This window comes from Laetiporus sulphureus (assembly GCF_001632365.1).
Source record: "Laetiporus sulphureus 93-53 unplaced genomic scaffold LAESUscaffold_20, whole genome shotgun sequence".
NCBI lineage: Eukaryota > Fungi > Basidiomycota > Agaricomycetes > Polyporales > Laetiporaceae > Laetiporus > Laetiporus sulphureus.
Genome location: NW_024468529.1, coordinates 449,857 through 471,278, shown reverse-complemented (window position 1 = coordinate 471,278; position 21,422 = coordinate 449,857). Strand labels below are relative to the sequence as shown.

General features: G+C 48.0%; 7 protein-coding genes across 7 annotated transcripts; 2 read left to right on the top strand and 5 right to left on the bottom strand.

Annotated features, from left to right (window-relative positions):
- Positions 1-6,282: 6,282 nt before the first annotated feature.
- LAESUDRAFT_759385 (uncharacterized protein) lies at positions 6,283-6,527 on the bottom strand (the record flags this gene model as incomplete). The annotated part of the gene is made up of 2 exons (XM_040912587.1): positions 6,283-6,426; positions 6,477-6,527. 2 exons carry the CDS (start codon positions 6,525-6,527, stop codon positions 6,283-6,285), a joined length of 195 nt encoding a protein of 64 aa, XP_040764305.1.
- A 559-nt stretch (positions 6,528-7,086) lies between these two features.
- On the bottom strand, positions 7,087-7,655 carry LAESUDRAFT_653395 (uncharacterized protein; the record flags this gene model as incomplete). Its single annotated transcript, XM_040904415.1, has 3 exons — positions 7,087-7,290; positions 7,347-7,553; positions 7,605-7,655. Coding segments are annotated over 3 exons (462 nt in total), but the record flags the coding sequence as incomplete, so codon positions are not given.
- Positions 7,656-10,589: 2,934 nt separating this feature from the next.
- Positions 10,590-13,062, top strand: LAESUDRAFT_726008 (alpha/beta-hydrolase). The gene is made up of 9 exons (XM_040908938.1): positions 10,590-10,858; positions 10,910-10,948; positions 11,013-11,106; positions 11,161-11,288; positions 11,747-11,836; positions 12,014-12,091; positions 12,218-12,271; positions 12,323-12,469; positions 12,529-13,062. The coding sequence occupies exons 1-9, from the start codon at positions 10,637-10,639 to the stop codon at positions 12,688-12,690; spliced, it is 1,014 nt and encodes a 337-aa protein (XP_040764303.1). The 5' UTR covers positions 10,590-10,636; the 3' UTR covers positions 12,691-13,062.
- A 137-nt stretch (positions 13,063-13,199) lies between these two features.
- Positions 13,200-14,871, bottom strand: LAESUDRAFT_700451 (uncharacterized protein). Its single transcript, XM_040906414.1, has 5 exons — positions 14,818-14,871; positions 14,716-14,751; positions 14,075-14,659; positions 13,523-14,024; positions 13,200-13,469 (listed from the first exon to the last, which is right to left on the bottom strand). Coding segments are annotated over exons 2-4 (996 nt in total). The 5' UTR covers positions 14,717-14,751; positions 14,818-14,871; the 3' UTR covers positions 13,200-13,469; positions 13,523-13,614.
- A 162-nt stretch (positions 14,872-15,033) lies between these two features.
- LAESUDRAFT_653427 (uncharacterized protein) lies at positions 15,034-16,333 on the top strand (the record flags this gene model as incomplete). Its single annotated transcript, XM_040904416.1, has 2 exons — positions 15,034-15,404; positions 15,454-16,333. The coding sequence occupies 2 exons, from the start codon at positions 15,034-15,036 to the stop codon at positions 16,331-16,333; spliced, it is 1,251 nt and encodes a 416-aa protein (XP_040764301.1).
- Positions 16,322-18,745, bottom strand: LAESUDRAFT_736951 (uncharacterized protein; the record flags this gene model as incomplete). The annotated part of the gene is made up of 11 exons (XM_040910739.1): positions 16,322-16,579; positions 16,636-16,930; positions 16,997-17,219; positions 17,275-17,536; positions 17,567-17,700; positions 17,755-17,845; positions 17,902-17,932; positions 18,067-18,088; positions 18,142-18,198; positions 18,410-18,463; positions 18,520-18,745. The coding sequence occupies 11 exons, from the start codon at positions 18,743-18,745 to the stop codon at positions 16,322-16,324; spliced, it is 1,653 nt and encodes a 550-aa protein (XP_040764300.1).
- Positions 18,746-19,022: 277 nt separating this feature from the next.
- On the bottom strand, positions 19,023-20,967 carry LAESUDRAFT_726004 (glycoside hydrolase/deacetylase). Its single transcript, XM_040908937.1, has 14 exons — positions 20,846-20,967; positions 20,751-20,796; positions 20,610-20,694; positions 20,494-20,554; positions 20,418-20,442; positions 20,199-20,364; positions 20,109-20,130; positions 19,931-20,059; positions 19,843-19,869; positions 19,754-19,787; positions 19,647-19,702; positions 19,541-19,591; positions 19,458-19,482; positions 19,023-19,406 (listed from the first exon to the last, which is right to left on the bottom strand). The coding sequence occupies exons 1-14, from the start codon at positions 20,899-20,901 to the stop codon at positions 19,269-19,271; spliced, it is 921 nt and encodes a 306-aa protein (XP_040764299.1). The 5' UTR covers positions 20,902-20,967; the 3' UTR covers positions 19,023-19,268.
- Between the last annotated feature and the right edge of the window lie 455 nt (positions 20,968-21,422).

Sequence of the window (21,422 nt, the reverse complement as noted above, 5' to 3'; positions counted from 1 at the left end):
TGCTGTTTGTCCAAGTATCCACTTTGTGAGACCAATATGAAGGTTGGCGTCCGAATAACCACTCAAATGAGGACTTTAATGGTGCAAAAAGAAAGGTGCCACTTAATACTGTGACACTACCCCCACTTCAAGGTTCAGACTCCGGATGAACTGAGTAAATGCTGAGGTAAATGGTACCCTCGCTTCAGGTTCTGACTTCCAGGGTGGAATGGCAGGGTGTGTAGATGGCATTTCAGGACTTTGCTAGCAGCAAAAAGGGGTGATGCAGTTTAATGACTTGCTCAGGTAAATGGTGCACTTGTGTGGCTAACAGTTCTTGGTTCTAGATGTCTGACATCGCAGACAGCGCTATTGGCTTCTGTTGCTCAAAATTATGTGCAAAAGGGCTTGCAGTTTAAAGACATGTGCTTGGTCATTCGTGGCGCTCAAAGCTGCCAAATTGTGAACAGTTTAACGATGTGCCAAGGTCGTTCAAAATGCATAATAGTTGTAAAAAGATGCTGTTTTTGACTGCAGCGTCGGCCCCTAGGTATCATTCTCTGGATACCAGTTTATCCTGGTCTTCTGTCTTCAGTCATGACTTCGTGCTTCTGTGCTACAGCGGATTGAGTAGGTTATTACATAATACATGGCAGATTCCGTTTCATCGAGGAATCGAACCTGTGCACACGTTATGTTGTGAGACGATCAGGTCCTGACGTATCAGATTGCCATGGCTTAACCCCTAAGCCACTTGAGCGAGTGAAGATCAGGTTCGAAACTCGACCAGTATCTTTTCTTTATTACATAATCTATGCTGATGTAATCATGTGGCGTTGGAAGGTGGCATGATGTCCCTAGTCACATGTCTGAGTATGACGTCATTTGATTGATTTGACTGATCGTGATCGTGGTTGATCTGTGATTTGAGTCGAGATAGACTTTTTGATCGATCGTGATCTTGGTTGATCTGTGATCCGTGATGATGTCATACATTTGGTGGCGCTCAAAGCTGCCATAGTGGTGTAGTTTTAACGACTTGTCCAGGTCCATGATGGCGCTCAAAGCTGCCAAATGATAGGATGCCCTTGGTCAGAGGGCTGTTCCAAAGATTGTGTCTTGTACCCAAAAGGTTGCCTATGTCTTTTTAGGATTTTATATAGAATAGCTGCCATGTTTGCATTGTTGTATGCAAGTAGATGCGTTCCCCAATGCTGTTCATACTTGTTGGCAATGGTCTCTCGATTGCCCTTTAGGTTGGCATGCTATGTAGGCAAAAGTTAGAAAATGGAAGGTTTTGAAAATGTGATCCTTTGGCGCTGCTTGGATCATTCTTGACTTGCTCACGCTCATCTTCGGACATGTGATCCTAATTGCTTCGCGGATCCTTCTCGACTCTTCGAATAGGACATGCGCTCGGTACTTGCTATATATCTTTGAGTGCTGCACTTCTTATGCGCACGTCTTCAGATAAGCTCGTACATACTTGCTGTATCCTACATTACCTCCCCCTTGCCAGGTTCCTCCCAGAACTGACGCGGCATGAGCGAGTTAAAACAAGACTGAGGGGCACAAAAGTAAGGGAGGGTGGGTGGGAGAAAAAGCCTTTATAACTTTTGGGGAAAAGGTGGTTTAGGCATCCCATAGCAAATAAATTACTAATTGTTGCGCAATATGTAGTAATTCTGAGACCGCTTCTGGGTAAAAGGGTTTCCAATATCCCATTGTGTGTGCCAAAATAACTCCCTAAAAATTGGATTATCTATTGTGGACTGCTAAGTAAAGATCTATTTCCGCCAGCAGTTTACAGTCAAAGACTGCCGTGCTCTTGGAGATCTTATATGTGGACAATCACTGTGTCGATTCGGAGTAGCATGTCTTTAGATATCTGAAATATTTTATTTATATATTTATAGGTGACCAATCCTATACAAATGATATATAAATGATAGGTAATAGTTTAATGTCATTGCGGACGCTGTGTGTCTTATATAAGCGATAACTCATAGTATTTTCGCATATAAGGGGCGATAACTCGTGTTATTTTCGCAAATATTGCTCTTATTGAAATGAATATGGGTGGGGGGACAAAGGTTCCAATATCAAATGTTGCTGCAGCACTGTCCTGGTGAGGGAGCGGCTTATGTGAAGGTGCCTGCTACCAAGTCTTGAGGTAGGCTGACAGCGGTAGAGGTGATGATGGATGTGTCAAAAAAGGTGCGCCCCACACCTGGATTTTCTTGGGCTGAAAAAGCACAAGCGAATAACTCTAGGTCTTCTTCGCTTGGCTCAAAAATTAAACAGTTTTATTTAAGGTGGTCATGATTAGGACCAAAAAATCACACCAGCAGCAGGAAGCTGGGGGCGTGCATGGAGATTTATTATAATGTCACAAAGCACCAAAGCACTTAACCCAATTAAGGGCAAGTCTGCTTTTGTGACCTGCACAAATGATCCCACATAAAAAGCCTGCCACAAGGGCTAGGCTGAGGATGCACACAGTGGCATACAATCAACAATCAAGGCAGAGCCCCAATGTATGGCTTTGCATAAGTGGTGAAAAGGGGGAGCTGGCCTGCTGGTCGCATACAATAGTATAATGAATCTAAGGTCCTCCCTTAAATTCTCATGAGCTTATATACATGTAGAGCTGGTCCCTGGTCACTGTATCTATGGTGTACCTACTGAAGTCCTAGCAAACTACATGTGAGAACATTATGCCAGAACCAGTAAGGGCTCTAGCAGCAACTATGGCAACTATCTATAAAGGCCATGGATACGCTAAGGTAATCCTATCTAATCCAATGAGACAATTGCCAGAAAGTGGGCCCACTGTTGAGGGGCCAATGGGTGATGGCCAACAGGGCACATCACAACGGTTGTAACCTCAGATGAGAGGATCTGTCCAAACTTAGAACAATGGGTGGGACGATTAGTCTTCATCTGGATAAGTTTGTGGGAAGATCCAGCCTATCCTGTACCTGGCTATACTGTATGCCGGTTGATAGGGGGATTCCTTGTAGTGTCTGCCTATTGGCTGGGCAGCAAAGTGGTGCCACTATCTGAGTGGCAAATTGGGTGCTTGCTAGCTTGATGGTCCAATGAGCTTGAGGGAGCCTATTGTAGGCCAAAGGGTTCCATTCTAGGCAAGTGGCCTGGTGTCACGTGACCAACATCTGATAACTTCTGAATAGGGCAAGTGGCCAGTGTCATGTGACTGGGTGGCTGAATCATGGGCGCTTGATGGTCATGTGGTAGACACAGCCATATCCACGATGTATGTGGTAGTATTGTGCTGTTTGTCTAAGTATCCACTTTGTGAGACCAATATGAAGGTTGGCATCTGAATAACCACTTGTGATTGCCAAATGAGGACTTTAATGGTGCAAAAACAAAGATGCCACCTAATGCTGTGACAGGAATGGTTCAACTGTCTAATTGTTGATGGTCTATAGGATTGTGGTCCCAATCTGTAACAATATGATATCCTTGCGAGGGGCCTGGTTCGAGTCCTGGGGATGGCAGATAAAATATCCCAGATCACATGTAACGAATTTGAGTGATGTTCAGAGGACACGTAACTCAATCAAACTCCACCCTTCCAGCCCAATAATGCAATGCCATTAATGCTAGGGTTGGGTCTGGAACTATATACTCATTATAAGACATGTGCCATGGATAAGGGCCTTGTCGACACCCAGAAGTTAAAAGAGCCCATGTTTGGGGCATCTTTCGAATTCTCAGCTCAGCCGGGACGTCTGAGTCATAAAATGGGGGTAGTGTCACAAGACCTGTACAACATGCCTACAGTTCAGGTCACATGTGAGTGATGCACATGATAAATGACTGAATGAACTGCATATATAGCTCAGACCACTATGATATCTAAGGATATCATAGCCAGACTTTTAGCAGAATGGTTTACCTGTCTAATTGTTAATGGTCTATAGGATTGTGGTCCCAATCCATAACACCCAGAGCTTAGGCTAAGCTGAGCCTGAGCCAAGCCTGAGCCCTAGCAGGGGGCCCAGCTTGTGATTATGGCAAGCCCAAGCCTCTAAGCTGAGCCCAAGCTTGGGCTTTCAGGCTGAGCTGGGCCCTGAACATTACTAGACAGGAGAGGAAATCACAGATTGATCATATTCATGACTCAACCAGGATATTGATCACGTGGCGAAGATCAAAGGACTGTCCATCAAGATTGATTTCATGTGTGGCTGGAACGAATCTGCCTTCTTTCTGATATGCTTCTTCTGGTCAACTATCATCATGAACACCATCTCTGCTGACATGATCATTTTTGCATATCTGACTCACATTTTTGAACATCTCAGACTCTGCTCTCTAGCCATTCAGCCCTCCAGACCCTTGGCAAATGTGAAATATGAGGCCAGAGGATTCACCTTCTATGATCCCACCACTTCACCTTGTCACTGGTAGAGCTGTCCCAGGTAGCAATGATACTTCTGTGATCACACTTATTTAAACCTCTCTTTTGATATTAGTCATGCATACTCACCAGATAACATTGTCGTGTCTTGGCTTATGGATGACACACACTATGGTGACAATTGTGCTGTGATGATCCAAGGGCCTGTTGCATTCTTTGGCACCTGTGATAGGATGGCGGTCTTGTACCACAACGTAATTTAGATTAACTAGTTGAATACGCATCCACCTTTAATTGGCTCTTACCTACAGCTCTCTGCTATATAATGTAACATTTGCACTCCCACCTGTTATTTGGAACTGGCGCTTGGTGCCAACTCCATCCAAGTAAGAAAATAAAAGTACAAAACGAACGGCATACCACGAGTAGTGATGTGCTGGGCCCAGCTCAGCTCAAAAGCCCCAGCTTAGGCCCAGCTTCAGCAGGCTCAGGCCTATCATGAATGAAAGCTGGGCCTAAGAGAGATGGCTCAGGCCTGGCTCAGCTCAGGCCCAGCTCAAAGCCCCAGCTTTTCTCAAAAAAAAGCGATTTTATTCGTAATTAATTCATAATGTAGATACAAAGACATTGTCATCCTCGTCACCAAAATCTGTATCTCCTTCATCATCTGAGAGATTGTAGATGAGCCCATCCCATCCCTGGTCAGAGTTCTCTGAAATCTCAGCAATCTCAGTATCTTGAAACCCTAATGCAACAGGCTCCTGCCGAAAAATCAAGGCATGTTGAGGCATGCATTTCAAGCATTGCAATGCTTCAATGACATCAGCCTTCAAACAGTTCTGACATTTGCTAATGGTAATGCTGGCTGAGAAGAATGTGCGCTTGCTTGATACAGATAATGCCATAATGACAAACAAGTCTCGAGCGAGTGAGGTCCAGACGGGATATCTGTCTGCGTTAAACTGAGCTCAGTCAGTACTGTCACAAAGAATTCAATGATGAAAACTTGTACCCCCCACCACTCGATGATGGTGTGATTTTCAAGTATGTCTGCCGAATTAAGATAGCAATGAAAATCAGCAAGCCATGGTGTGGCTGGATCACTGACAGTTTCATGTCCATCTATGTCTTCTTCATCTTCATCATCGGATAGCTCACGAATAAGCTGTCCAACCTTGCTATGGGCACTGGTACCAGATTGCAGCATGGTTGGACAAGGCGGGCTACTCAGATATAGCTGAAAATATCATGCCTTATACTAGCATGGCATTACTGGTTTTCATCTAGAGAGGATAAGAGGTGGTACTTACAATGCCTTCTGCATGATCGAGACTGTCCTTCAGCAGCTCCTCTCCCCAATGCTTACAAATGTGTTTCATTTTTTGTGATGGATCAAGCATTGCGAGGGGAAGATTGACAGTCAGCGAGATAAAAATGAGATGAATGGATGATATACTGACACATTGCAAAAATGTATGCATCCGACTCTGCTGATCTTTCATAGTAGTCGCTGATCTTCGCTGTTCCTGCGTGGAGTGTTTTGCTGAACACTGCATACTTATCGTGTTTGGTGTGTGATGTCCAAGCCTTGTAAAGGGCTTCGAGTGTGGGAAGAGCAAGATGCAGGGAAGGACCTCGGTCTGATGAAAATGCTTGCTGTGCATTATTTGAATGCTGCATTGCCATTCAGTATATACAAACAGTTGTGGAAACAATGACACACTGTAAGCAAATTCAAGAATAGCTTTACTCAGTCCCAATCATCTGCCATTAGTCGCAGTTCATCGAGCTTCTGTCACTTTGTAAGATCTTTCTCCTCTCTCGCCATCTTGTACACAACATGTCGACAAACTTGCAGAAGTCAGATAGTGGGCAAGGAGCATAAAATTGTATTACAAGTAATGACTAACCTCTCATAGCTCTTCTGAACGCTCAAGCATCATGTAGGTTGATAACCAACGAACTGGCATGTCGAGAAGCAGCTGCCGTGGTATTTTGACCTTCTTGTAAAATTGAATGTCCTTGAAAAGCTGTTTGCGCTTTGCAGATGAACGCTTCTATAATGCGAATTTAGAAATACATGATAAAGCGAAATAAATCCACATACTTTGACTGAGATTGCACGCACTAGACTGACTTCATCATGACGTGAAACCATTAACATTCATTAATATCATGTCCAGCTTCTCAGGATCATAATGCGAAGACTTGCTGTACTTCAAGATGAGTGCTTGCATTGCGAGATTTATGATATGTGCCAGGCAGCTAGAAAGATCATGAATGAGATACGATATTCATATTACCTCCATGATGACTCACCGAATATGCCAGTTCTTAGGGTTGAATGGCTTCCCTGTTGCTGCCTGCAAATGTCGCGCAAAATATGATATCATCATGTCATTGTTTGTGGTGTTATCACATGTAATATAGCCAATTTGCGATGATAGTTTGATCAGCCATACATAACGCATAATGGAACACATACTTTATGTTCAATATGCATGTGTTCGATGACTTTGAAGAGCGCACATCCCAATTACACTCCATTGTGAGCATTGTTTAGCTGGATGAAGCCTAATAGCATGCTTTCAAGTGTCCACTTTCTGGGAAATACCTCCTCTATCCAGTGTGCAGTAACAGCGAAGTATCCATCTGTTATGAAGGCCTGGTATGCATCACAAGTGAGACTGATCAGGCTCTTTACAGCTTCGCTCTGTTTATGTCGATGACTCGAGGGGGCCACAGTAAGTTAAGCGGAAATGTACCGTCAATCGTTCTCGCAGCTTCATCATCTGCTGGTGGAACATGTCAATTACTTGATGGTGTGACTGCTTGCAGTTTGGAATTTCAACGCCATTGATTGTGCAAGCTGCAACATCGATCATCTTCTTGAATGATGCATGTTCAAGAGCTTGTATCAGCTAATAGAGTAGTTATGAATGACTGCCACGACTGAAAGACTGTAATTAAATTATACCTGATCTGTTGCTATGATCCACTCAATGGATGCTTCATGAAAGAGTGCATCAGAGTACAGCACGATGTACTCTTTGCGTGGTCGCTTTTCCAAATGCGGGTCAAGGCATGTTTGCTCTAAAACATTGGCTTCGTCATGGTGATGCTTTGTGTCCTTTGGCAGCATCGATATGAAGTCATTGTTATTGCACCATGCATGGTTTTCTCCCTTTATATCAATCTTGATACTGCACATATTTTAGAAAAATGCGATGCATACCTCGTGAGCTGATTGAAGATGCCTTTGCAATGTTGTATGCTCATTCACCAGTGATCTATCACCGCATTTTTTCTAAAAGATGATGTAGTTAGACTAAATCACTGTACAATAACAGTTACTTACTTGCAAAGATTGCAGTTACGGTGGCTCTTTGCTGAATTGTGGACCTTCTGGTCACAGAGGCTGGAGAAGAAGTGTATAATATCACGGCTCCTTCTCTCCTGCTGAGGCTTTGATGGTTCATCAATGTTTAAAACAATGACATCATCATCTACATCCTCAGGGTGAATGCACGCTGGCTCTACCTGCTGCTGTATTTTCGCTGCCTCTGAGTCAGTGTCAGTAGCCAGAAAGTTACAGATTACAACAGAAAATGCTTATCCATATACCCCTTGGACTCCTGACTTGCATTGTTGTCTAGAGTTTGGGCAGAGCGTGATCTCTTGATGAGTCGATTGTCTTCCTTAACATCAATGACAGACATTCTGCTGAGATCCACGTCACTTGCGCTGCGCTTTGCAAAGGTCATTTTGCTGACATCCATGTCACTTGTGCTGTGCTTTGCAAAGGTCATGGCATTTCAAGAATCATAAGGTGTGGGGCGAGAAGGTGCGGAGGATGCTGCATGAGGTGCAGAGTGAGAAGGTGCCAGGGAAGAAGATGCAGAGGATGCTGCATGAGGTGTGGGGCAAAAAGATGTGGGGGATGCTGCATGAGATGTGAGGTGAGAAGCAGTGCCCAAGGTCTCTCATCAATGGAAAGAGATCTCGGGCTCAGTGACATTTTTGGCATCCCTGAGCTTCAGTCCTGGTCATCTGAGCTGCTTGTTAGCTGGTGATGGGTCTTCTGCACTCATTATGATAGGCAATCTGCAATGATTGCAATGTGATCACCCTCCAGTTCATACTGTACAGCACCAAATGGTGCGCCACTATGATGCCGTGGCTTTGCGACTCGGCCTCAGCTTTTCTAAGGTGCAAGCCAGGCCATGAGCCCTGTGAGGCCGACCTTCAGGGCCCAGCCTGACTCAGCTTTTTTGGGCTCAGCTCGACACGGCTTATGGCTTGAGGCTGGGCCTGGCACATCACTAACCACGAGTCATGTGGAGTCTGAAATTAAATGTGTCATGTCTTTTGGCATGCTGGATCGGCATGCCTTGACACCTCAGACATGGAGCCATTTTTCACAGTAAAATATGCATGCTAAATCTGGTTTGGTATTTTGCTTTTAGAGAACAAATTTTTTCTGTTGCATGCAGTGATGTATATTGCAAATTTAGCATTCAAATTGCAATGATAGCAATGTAACGTTACATATTATATCCATGTACAAATTGTAAATATTGGGCACAGAATGTGGCCCTGCTCCAAATGTGTATACATACACTGCTATCTACAGGGTGAGAGACATCGCAGATATGATGGCATTTGCAACTATGGCATATGCTGAGTTAGTCTTTTGCCTTTATAAGTGATATTTGCAATGGTGTCATTTTGTATTTCAGATTGTAAAAATGCAATAGGATATTCAGTGATCACAGATTAGTTACGAACTTTTTGAGATATGCAAGCATCGTGCATATTTAAACGATATATCAAAATTTAACACTGTGAAATTTGAGTCACAAATTATATATATTAAATGACATTTGCAGGTGCAGCAGATGAAGATGCAAAGGGTAAATTCAGTCAAGGAGGCCTATATTCAACATCAGAATTAATACACCTTACACCTCGTGCCAGATTGTATCAACGGTGTTGCATGTGTTTATGTAAATTTCTGCTATGGAATGTTGAATGTAGCCTTCTTGACTGAATCTACCCTTTGCATCTTCATCTGCTGCACTTGCAAATGTCATCTAATATATATAATTTGTGACTCAAATTTCACAGTGCTAAATTTTGACATATCATTTAAATATGCACAATGCTTGCATATCTCAAAAAGTTCGTAACTAATCTGTGATCACTGAATATTTTATTGCATTTTCACAATCTGAGATACAAAATGACACCATTGCAAATATCACTTACAAAGCCAAAAGACTAACTCAGCATATGCCATAGTTGCAAATGCCATCATGTCTGCGGTGAGACTGCTTTGTGATGAACATGCTATGCTGCATTACCTCATTCAGATTATTTCAAATTCATGCTGAAGATGTGGATAAAATATATGATGCCAATTTGTCACTATACACCGCAGACATGAAGCGATTTGCACACGTGGCAAATGCTTAGCAAATGTCGACAGGTTTTTTGCCTTTGTGATCTCAATTTGATATGGTTCCTTCCCACATTCCATATTAAGTATTTGCATATGATATGTTGGAGGCAGAAATTTAAAATCATATATTTTAATAAATGACACCATTTTCAAACTCACCAAATACATTTAGAATTTGAGTGCTGTTGAATGTAATCATACATTTTTGAATTCCAAACCATCACATGTATAAAATATCCAGTAGCAGATGAAGGTGTAATTATGCCTACATTCTGCTTCCCTACTGAAGTCATTCTAACCAAGATTACTAGAATGAAAGTCATTCACCGTAATTACACCTTCATCTGCTACTGGATATTGTATACATGTGATGGTTTGGGAATTCAAAAATGTATGATTACATTCAACAGCACTCAAATTCTAAATGTATTTGGTGAGTTTGAAAATGGTGTCATTTATTAAAATATATGATTTTAAATTTCTGCCTCCAACATATCATATGCAAATACTTAATACGGAATGTGGGAAGGAACCATAGCAAATTGAGATCACAAAGGCAAAAAACCTGTTGACATTTGCTAAGCATTTGCCACGCGTGCAAATCGCTTCATGTCTGCAGTGATAGCAAGTCAAGTGCCAAACTTGGAATATACCATGTCAAATGCAATGCAAATATATATACATGTTGTAAAGAGAAAATACCAAACCAGATATAGCATGCATATGTAACTATAAAAAATGGTTCCATGTCTGGGGTGTGACTGCCCTTTCGCCCGTCCATCACTTTCATCTTAGCTCTGCCCTGCATGCGCTCTCCGCGAGCAGACTCCTCTCTGGTGCAATGGATGCTCCTCGCCCTCCCCGCTGCCGTCTTCCTCGCAGTCGTCGTCACGGCCTTCCCCAATGCTCCAGCCACACGCACGCTGCACCCCTCCCTCGCCTCCCTCCCGCCGGACTCCTCCGCCCGAGAAATATACCCCGTTGATTATTGGGAGGGTGGGGCATATGTCTCACTCCCCATGGGCAAGGTGCGTCCATACTGCGCTCACTAACTCCACGCGCCACATTGTTGGCTCTAGGTCCGATACTGGCTTATCGGGCCTGAGGACGGCGAACGGGTGAGCACCATGATTGTGACCTTGCATGACACCGACGAGTCCTATTGCATCTTCATTCTCGCAGATTGTTCTTATCCACGGACTCTCCGTCCCTGCCATCATCTGGCAGCACGTCGCTCCCCAACTAGCCGACGCAGGTTACCGCGTCCTCCTCTACGGTACGCGTACCCTTCTCTGCGCTGACCTTTTCTCCTGCTCATATCTCCTCATAGATCTCTATGGCCGTGGCTACTCTGACGCTCCTCAGACGACGTACGACACCGTCCTCTATACCAGCCAGCTCGCCCTCCTCATGCAGCACATCGGCTGGACGAAGGCACATGTCGTCGGTGTGTCAATGGTGAGTCGCCCCGTTCCCCCTGTGTCGCACTAGGCACTCACCGCCTTCGTCGTCCCATCACGTTTCACACACCGGCGCCTCTGTTCCATCCCTGATACCGCGCATCGCCGTCGTGCACCCCAACGTCTCCCTGTTCTCATCTCCCTGCGTTCCTCCGATGCTGGAATCGGACGACACTGCCTTCCCGCCTGCGCCTATGCTTCACATGACTATCTGCTACGCGTCTCCACGCCCACCTTATCGGCCGCCTACGCTCTGTGCTACCCGCGTAACGTGATCTTTCTGCGCTCTGTGCTTTGGGTCTCTGCTCCTTGTCCTTCCCATTGTATGTCATGCGCTCGCGCTGCTTCGTCACCTTCCCTTTACTTATCGCTGCACGTTCCGTCACTCCACACGGGCTATCTCGTTTGTCTCGCAATGCGTATTCGATGTGGGCTTGGTCTTACCTGCGCCGATAGGGCGGAGGAATCGCTGTCGCCTTTGCGGCACAGTTCCCACAGCTCGTTTCGGACAGACTCGCCCTGGTCGCGTGCAGTGGCCTGATCGAGGTGCGCAGCGGTTGTCATCCCATCCCGCTCTCCTGGATTTTCGCAGTCTGGATGCCCTTGTACCTGGATCTCATCATGGCACATGAAACCTGTGTTGCTGCCTCGAGCAACATGGACTCCTGCATCGTTACTTTATCCTGTCTACTGATCGCATGCTGATGTGATCCTGGCGCGCAGCCGACCGATCTCTCGCGGACGGCCAAGTTCCTGTCGTCGCCACTAATGCAGTTCTTCACGTCGAGCTATCCGTTCCGGGTGCGTGATTATTCGTTCTGGTCGTCCACGTAGATACTGAGGGGATGACGTCTCCATTCCCGCGTCTGGTCCTTGTTATCCACCATTCTCGTATCCTTCGCGCACCTCTCACTTCTCATATCGCAGAAATACCTGCAGCATCTCACGAGCAGCGAGCCATGGGAGGATCCAATCTCCGAGGTGCGCAATGTCCGCCGTACCGATGAGCCGCTGAGCTCACCTCCACCGCAGCTCGTGCGCGTCCAGTCGGCGTACCTTCCAGGGTTCAACCCGGCCGTCGCGTCCTCTCTGCGAGACGGGCCCGTGCGCGGGCTTTCCAGCGCGTATGAGGCGATCGGACGGAGGGCTGAGGAGGGGATGCGCGTGCTGCTTATCTGGGTGTGTGCGCTGTGTTGTTGTTGTCGTGTTTCTATACTGAAGCTGATGGTGTGGTGCAGGGCACGAAGGACCATGTGGTGCCGTATGCGACGGCGGCGCGCGTGCGTGCGCTCGTGCCGCAGGCGGAGCTTATCACGATCGAGGGTGCACCGCATGGTGTGTTGTTGAGCCATGCGGAGCAGGTGAGGGACGCGCTGCTGCGGTTCTTCAAGGGTTCGTAGGTAAGTAGGGGACGACGTAATCAGCGTTAGGCTGTCCGGTCGTCCCTCAAGTCTTGCATGTTTGTGTTGGTGTCTCGCGTTGTCTGTTGTCTGTTAGTTCGTGTTGCAGCGGACCTGCTGTTGTTTTCGTCTTTCTGTTCAGTGTCCACTGTTCTCTCCATCGATGTTGTCTGTTTGTTCATTATCACCACCACCACCTCCGTTACTCCCTACATACACACACATCTCGTCATCATCCACCATTACGCATTCTAGCCCACAATTGTTCTATCCTGGATACATCTGTACCGTACTTCCGATATCATAGAAAGTCATACCAACACCTCGTCTGTCGTTACATGGTTTAAAAATAGATGTGTTGATTAATCCGCTGTGTTTTGATCTCATTGTGAGTGCCATCGACATCTGATTGATGATGGATGACCGGTGGCTGGTAATCTCCCGCGCGTACAGGGCGCTCTGCAGACGCAATTGCCATGATATGTGCTGGCAGAAAGAGAATGACAACCCTTGAAACCTGAGGCCTGAGGTTTTGATTACATCGATACATATACACGGTAGGATCTACAGCATAGTTGTCAAAGCAGGATAGTTGGTGGTACAAAGTATCGACTGGTACGGCTAATAGTACAAAAAGGACGCGAGCAAACGAAAGGAAATAGCCGCATAGAATTCCACTGATATGCGCACGATCTAACATGGCTGTTCATGGTATGAAACCGGATTTTTGCTGTTGCTTCAAAATGGCCAGGCTGCAAGCCATGAAAGCCCCGTCATAACTGGAGAAGTCGATGTGAACGCTGGGCACACTAGAAGGTAGACGCGGGCATACTATTTGATTGCGGTGGTTTCGCGATGCACGTTTTTTCGCGTTGAAACCGACCACTTCGCATTGTCATATAAGTCCGAGGCCTCACCCACGACCTATTCGTAGTAGAGCTTGTCAGTGCTAACAACGGTGAACTCCATGCCGTGCGGCTCGTAATTTGAGAACTGCAGCGTCCAGTTCGTAACCGCCACGGGATCACAGACGAGCGGCAGCGAGGCGGACGACAGCGCAGGGGAGAGATCGACCCCGGCCAAGTCGAGTTCGATGACCCAGCTGTCGTGATCGGCGATCCACCGCGAGCCACCCCTGAAGGAACAGTTAGTCGAACGCCGCTCTTTCCTGGACAGCTTGCGGAGCATTTGCCAGCCGCGCGCGCTGTACTTTTCGATGGCGGGCTCTTGTTTGGGACCGTCGGTGGCGCAGACGAGGGACCTGCGCTCTTTGAAAGTCGCGCGAGGATAGAGGGAGTACGCTTTTTCGTATGATATGACGTTCATGACGCACGCTAGTATGATATTGGGCATGCAACGTGCTCTTGAGACTTTGTGCACTTACTGGAGTGGAAGGAGAGGATGATCTCCATGGGGCTATTTGACCCAATTACGAGTTGCACTTTGCATTCCGTCTCAGTGTCCCTCACCTTCTTGGTGAAGGTGAACACGGCAGCGACTCCGCGCATGGTATAGATCCCATCTCGGACGAGGATTCTCTCGTCGTCCACGGCGTTGTCGAAATCGGGGTCCTGCTTAGTATTTGGCGCGAAGGAATAGCCTTCTGCGAGCAGCCAGTGTCCGACCTCTTTTCTGCGCGGCAAGTGGACGTATAGATCGAGATCGGATTCGGGATAGACCGTTCGGTCGAAGAACTGCAGTGCGAAGGATCCGGATATTAGCGTTCCAGTGCGCGCTTGGAGCGATCGAAATTTGGTGGGCTCATCGAAAAAGCGGAGGAGATGGTGGTTGATGTCGTATGCGCGGGTCATGAAGCACATCGTTTTCGGCCGGACGCCCTTGCATGTCCTCGATAGCGCTATGATGTCTGCAGGACAGCAGCAAGAAAGGATGGTGTTGCACGTCGCATTGTCAGGTATGATGCGATCGAGGAAGATGTTGAGGTATTTGGTGTTGGATTGTTCAGACACTAGCAAGCTGGGTTGGATCGTCAACATGAATGAGCGAGCTCTCGACATCACATACTGATCGTCGATTCGCAACACGATCGGTGGGTATCAACTGCAATATAGATTTGTAGGAAAGAGTGATGCCTTCAAGCTAAGAGATATCAAGAAATCAACGTACGTTGCGCAAATAAATGAAATCCTGAAAGTTGAATGAAAGGAGCGACGACATAACAAAGCCGTGTGATGTGCGTGTGAGCGCGTCTACGTTGTCAACGCGTCTCGTCACATGCACGTGATTAGTTATATTGTCACTGCTGCAATGTCGGCCATTCAATCTTCATAGAAAACTCTTCGCTCCACCCGCTAACATTCAATATATTCAATGCTCAAGAGAATGCGCGCTGATGAATTCACAGGTGATCTTGACTCGCCCAAGGCACCCAAGAGTTTGAAGTTACAGAACTCAGATTCCTCTAATGCAATACTCGACAAGAAACTCGATCGTGTGCTATCACAAGCTGTTCACAGTGATCCGTCCCTGGAAGAACTTCTCCATCTCAGCCCCGTATCTGTCGAAGAAGATATACTGCCTCAATTTGACTCGATTGCTCGCTCTCTCGTGCAGGATCATCATCTGGTGGTGTCGAACGGAGCGACGCGCACGGCGTACCAGATACTGGAATTGGAACTATACTACTTCAGACCTGGCTGCCACGAGGACCCGTTTACGCATGGGAGCGAGGAACAAAAGGAGAGCGGACAATGGTGATAACTTTATGATATGACATTGAATCCACTGCTCACGTTGCTACAGGTACTTCCATCGCGCTCCGCGCAAGTCTATCACGTCCTTGGACTCTCCCGTCGGAACGAACGGGTACAGAGGAGGAACTCGAAAGGGTCTCGATCTGACAATAAGCAGCTCCAGGACACGCGTCTCGCAGGGTTTTGCTGCCGAGACGTCTGACGCAAGCAGCAAACGCCCTAAGGATCGTGGTGGCGTTCTACTGCGAACGATTCGTCGATGCTCTGACGCAAAGGTAATATCGGGACCTTCTCTACTCGTGGATGAGATCCTCCGTGCTAGCGGAGCGTCGAGCATCACAGAACTCGTCACAGTGAAGTGGAAAGGCTGTATCTCTGCTTTTCCTCCGACCGCACAGGACAAAGGTTTCGAGGAGACGCCGGTCATATCACTGAGCCTCGAGCGGATAGAGCGCTTTCCGGACACCATGCGGCCGCGAATCTTCCGCTCTCCCAGAATCGGTCTCGATTTGTCGAACCCGGACATACCCTCAGACCGCCCACTTACGCACCCTCGCGTGATATTCGTTTCCCGGCCTTATCGGTTTTTCATCCATCCGCACCTGCTCACAGCGAACGGGCGTGGCCAAACGTTCCTAGGAGTGTACCGAAGCTGTGAAAGCTGCGGCACGATGGACGAATACCAATTGCTGAACGAAGTCGTGCGATTGACTGGACTCAAAATGCCTACCGCAGTTAAATACCTCAGTGAGTACAAGCGAGGAGTCACAGCGGGGGAATTGAGAACGTTCATTGGAGCGAGCGGCAAGGGAGCCTCGGCGTCTCCTATGTCCTTCCTGAAACTCATGGGCATCCTGCAGAGGCTGCAGGGTGATCTGAACAGTGTGAGCCAAGTCGCACTAGACGGCCGTTGCACGTCATACACTTGAGAAAGCCCTCCGTATCCACTTTCCTATCCTGCCTCGACCCTCCAACTGTCTCTGCTGCTTCTCTTGCAGCTCGCGTTCTTTGACAAGTCTCCCCTCTCCCGGGCCCCACACGGCGTCTGTGTCGAGGTCAACGTGCAGCAGAGGGACAAAATGATCCCACTTTCCGAGGAATAAAAGCTCGTAAAGCGTATATCCGACGTATAGCAGAATATACAATGCGACACCGATGTACGTCGCCACCACGTTCTGCCAGTCATACTATCAGCGGATTATCTCTCGCCCCAACGAGGCGTTACACGTACCCGCCAATCAAATGGCGACTCTACCACTGCGCTGTAGCCTTCTGCAGTGAACATCAGCGTTGCCAAGATAATCGTGACGAGCGGGAGAAGCGGGAACAGCGGCTGCTTGTACGGCAAGTCATCCAACAAGCGACCCTGTGCTTTCCATGCCTGTCGGAATCGGAGGGATATAGGACCGATGGACCCCCATGTCAAGAGTGCGGAGATTCCTGTGAGGTTGAGCAGCCACGTGAAGACTACGCCTTCGCCCCAGATGTCGGTCAAGAAGGTCAGGAAGGAGATGGCGAGTGCCATCCTAGAGGGCCCTAGGAATGTCAGATCATCCTTGTACTGCATCGGCCCGAACGAAACCTAAACTTACACGAGGGCTGGTACCGGCACTCCTCGCCTATTGACCCATCCGAACATGCGCGGAGCGTGTCCGTTCTGCGCGAGGGAGAGCAGCATGCGGGAGCTGGCGTAGAAGCAGGAGTTGATGGCGGAGAGGACGGCAGTTAGGAGGACGGCGTTGACTACGTGCACGGCTGCGCCGAACCCGGCGCGCTGGAAGACGACCGTCACGGGTGACGCTGCGACGTCCGAGTCTAGTGGATACTAATCAGCTGTCTAGCGTAGGGAGAACTTAAGCATGTATCCTACTGTATGCCGAGTTGAGCAACGTCGGGTCGTCCCAATTGATACAGAGCCCGATCGTCAGGATAGTCAGAATGTAGAATAAGAGGATGCGAAAGAAGGTCGCCCGGACAGCGCGAGGCACGCTCTTGTGAGGAGATGCATATTCGCCTGCTGCGAGTGAGACGAGCTCGACGCCACCGTATGAGTAGAAGGCGTCGGCGAACGTCTGCGCGAAGGCGGAGAATCCCCCGATGAATGCTTGTCCGTTCTGAAAGTTGGACAAACCCTGTTCACATGATACTTGTTACTAATATACTTGATCTATGAAGTTGGGAAGACTCGCAGGCCCGGGGTGCTTGTGAATGCCTCCCCAGTCGTAGATGAGGCCGACGATAATGAACAGGATGATCAGAATGACCTTGATCATGGCAAACCAGTACTCGGACTCTCCTGTATGTCCGTAAGCAACATGATCTGCGTTCGATCCAACATGCGCAAGCGCACCATATACTCTGACATGGATGAGTTGCATAATAAATATAGGTGCAATTATGATCAATGCCCACCCCCAGGGCCGTATCCGTGCGTCCCAGAACTATGCTGCAGCATAAGAATTTCGTTCGCTATCTGAGCCCACGAGGACAAGTTTACCTGTAGAATGACGGCCGCAGCTGTCAGTTCGCTTGCTGTAGTCACGGAGATAAGTATATCAGCGGAGGTATGCTCAAAGAGAGATACGTACGTATCGAGAGGCTCCTGCGAGTGTATATGTATAATGTCATCGGCTTCGGTTGAGCAACCAGGAGGTGACCTTACCATTGGATCCAATAATTCCATCCTGCAAGCAACCAGGTCAGCATTTCTCCGAAGTCTTATAGCAGCTCCTCCTACCGAGCGTGAACCCCAGCGCAGGAGACACAAAGCGAGTTCCAAACACAGCAAAGCTCCCTGAGACAGGAATATAAGATGCCATCTCGCCCCTTGAGAACATCAGTATATCATCATACGAGAGTGGAGAGGAATTACAATGAGATGACGACGCCGTAGCAGAAGACGCCAACGATGAAGTAGGACAGGATTGCACTGCCTGGCCCGGCCGTGGCCACCGCCTATCAAAACATCATATCAGACGATTAGGTGGAGTGTAAGTATGTGAAACTCCGTGCCTCCCCAGCACTCAGAAAGATCCCAGTGCCAATCGTGCCTCCAATCGCTACATTAGAATAGTTCAGAACAAACCCAAATGCGCGACGGCAGCGACAGAGGTACCGATCATGGTGAGATGACGGCTGCCCATTCCCCGCTTCGTCTGGTGCGAATCGTCCGCATCTCCTGCAAAAATCCGCTTCCAGAGCGGCCGACGCGGGCCTGAAGCATCTGGTTCGATTTGGAGCTCTTCTTCTACCCCGACCTTTTCCTCGACGCTTGCATTCTTGTCTTCGATGCGTTCAACGAACGATGAATGGACGTGGTCGGTGGCTGCGGGACCAGACATCGCCAGAAATTGGTGTACGGCTATATGGAACCCTGGGGCATAGGTAGCCGGTCAAATTTCTATGCCTAATATAGGCCATCAATGCATCAAGACGCCCTATCTGCGGCAGGCAAGGAACCAAATATGAGCATGTGGACGCGATGGCATCATGTTTGCACGTAGTATGAATGACTCTTGTATATAATAGTTTGTATGTCCATTTGCATGATTAATCGGTTGCCAAGATCTTTGATGAAAACTTCAACACGGATTATGAATTACGACTCGGGCTATGAACTCGACAAGGACTGGCTATAGGATGCTGGTGAGGTTGAGAGCGAGCTCTTGCGCCACTCGATCGAAGATTGCGATCGGTTTCGACTGTGCCGCTGAGCTAGACACGTGTTCCTAACCCAGTGTTGAAGACAGATTACGAGACATATGGAATACATGGGTTTTGAGCACTTGACTACGCCGTCAGACCCAAGTGCCCTCCAGCAAAAAGCCGACAACCCAACAAGTTTGGCCACATTTCCCCTTAAGCTCAAGACTTGATCTCCATGCCCTTGGGCATGCGAGCACCTGCTGGTGGAGGGTTGCGCTCGCGGAACTCTCGCGCCATGTCCGCCATGCATACCCAGTGAACGTCCTTGTGGATGTTGACCCATTCGATGAAGCGCTCCTGTGCAGAATGGTCGGTGGCGGTGTTTGATACAAGTGCACGGATACTTACAAGCATCAGGAGAACGTGAGGGCGGCTGATGCGTAGGTGAGCGTGTTTACAGGGATGAAGAAGCATATGAAGCGAGTACGCACCCGCTGACGTCCGGATGGATAGTGATCGGGAAGATGAAGTTCTCTTCCTCTCTGGTGGCGAGGTTCATACACGAACCGTGTCACGATTCATATACGACGAACTCACCTGTATAGGTATGTAAAAGTATCCTTCCAGAGCTGCTCGACGTCGCGTGCGTTGACCTGATGGTATATGTGAGCGGCGCGATGAATATCATCCATAAGCACACAAACCCAGCCGTGGGAGTTGGAACTAGATTTGATGAACCTAAACAGGGACAATCAACATTCTGAAACAATATTGTGTGATTGACGGCCCTCACATCATCGGAGGAAGATCATCGAGGTACCTATAGGAGAAACATGACAAACAATGCTTAGGTGACGCTAATCAGGTATACGAAAACATACCAGTTGCCGGGCAACTCGACGATACCTGTTTCTTTGCCGCGAACCAAGGGCTTCATCCAAGTATGCGCTTCGGCCTTATAGTCGATCTTGGTCCAGATGTCCTGATCACGCAGGTAGTATGCCTGGGAGCTGATACGCACGTGAAAGCAGGAAGGATGAGAGAAGAAATGATCATTACTCATGAGCCATATTCGAGTGATCTGAATAAGTAGTGTTGAGATCAAGGTGGGTATCGAAATCGAACGGGGTAATTACGGTCGCAACATACCATATTCGATACCCTTGTCGAGGAGTAAATCTGTACCTTCCGCGCTCGTCTCCCACCATGGCGCGACACTTCCTTTGGGTGGTATCCCATTGTTGAATTTCGTCAACAAATCATAGGTGTAGTCAAGGATGTCCTTTTGCTGTTGAACTGTCAACGATACGGGATTCTGCAGCAGCTACGGTGACTTCGCTGTCGTGCTTTCGATTAGAAAGTCCTCACCTCGTGCGAATAGCCGTGAAGTCCTCTGAAAATCACTGTGAACATGCGTCAAGGAGTTCGGTTACAGGTTACCTACATCTCATGGCCCGCGTCCCGAACAGCAGCCATCTGTTCTGGAAAGGTCTCCAGGCTGTGTCCTGGCGAAGAATTGGTTCATGCCAGCCAATGTCATCCGATGCATTTGAAGCGAACCAGGAATAAACCAAGTCGTCTTTATATTGTACTTCTTGAAGAGCTTGAGCAGGCGAGGCACGCCTACTTCACCCGCATACATCCCCTGTTGGAAGGGTCCCCTAAATGCAAGCGACGCTAGCAAGAAGGCTCATAGAATACCCTGGAAATGTCCAACGGAGAGTCTTCGCCTCCGTATGAGCCGAGCCTTGGGCCTTCTCAGCAACTCGGAGAGGGACATATTGCAGAATGCGCACCATCCGGCGACGGCGTCCACGTCGACGCCAAAGCCAATGAGTATCCTGCGGGGCATAATGGATGATGGGTATGTCCAGGAGAGCGGCACGCGAGCGTATACAGGTCCGGCTACTATTCAGCGGACTCTGGGCGCAGCTGTGTGACTCGAGAGATAGGAGAGACGTTTTAACATATATCTAGGGGCCAGTCTCACGATAGGCTAGGCATGGTGCGCTGCAGCATCGCGACTTCCGATGGGGAGCCTTGGGCGTTCTCATGAGGTACACTCAGCCTTGCTCAACACTAATAATTCCTCCTTTGCTGTGCTTCGTGTTCGAGCATGCGAAACGACCGTCCGTCATTGGTATAGTCGTGTGGCGAGAATCATCTGCTGATAGCGATGCTGAGAGAAAAATGTGTTTGCAAATGGACGCGAGCGATAAGGAGGATAAGATAATGCTTATAAGGGAACACTCGAATCAACACCCGGTGGCGGAGACGCGACACGCGTGGCCGCCACCTCAGTGGCGCAAAATACGCGCTTCTCAACCGCCATCTACCCGCACATCAATGGCGGTAACACGCTTTTGCTTCAGC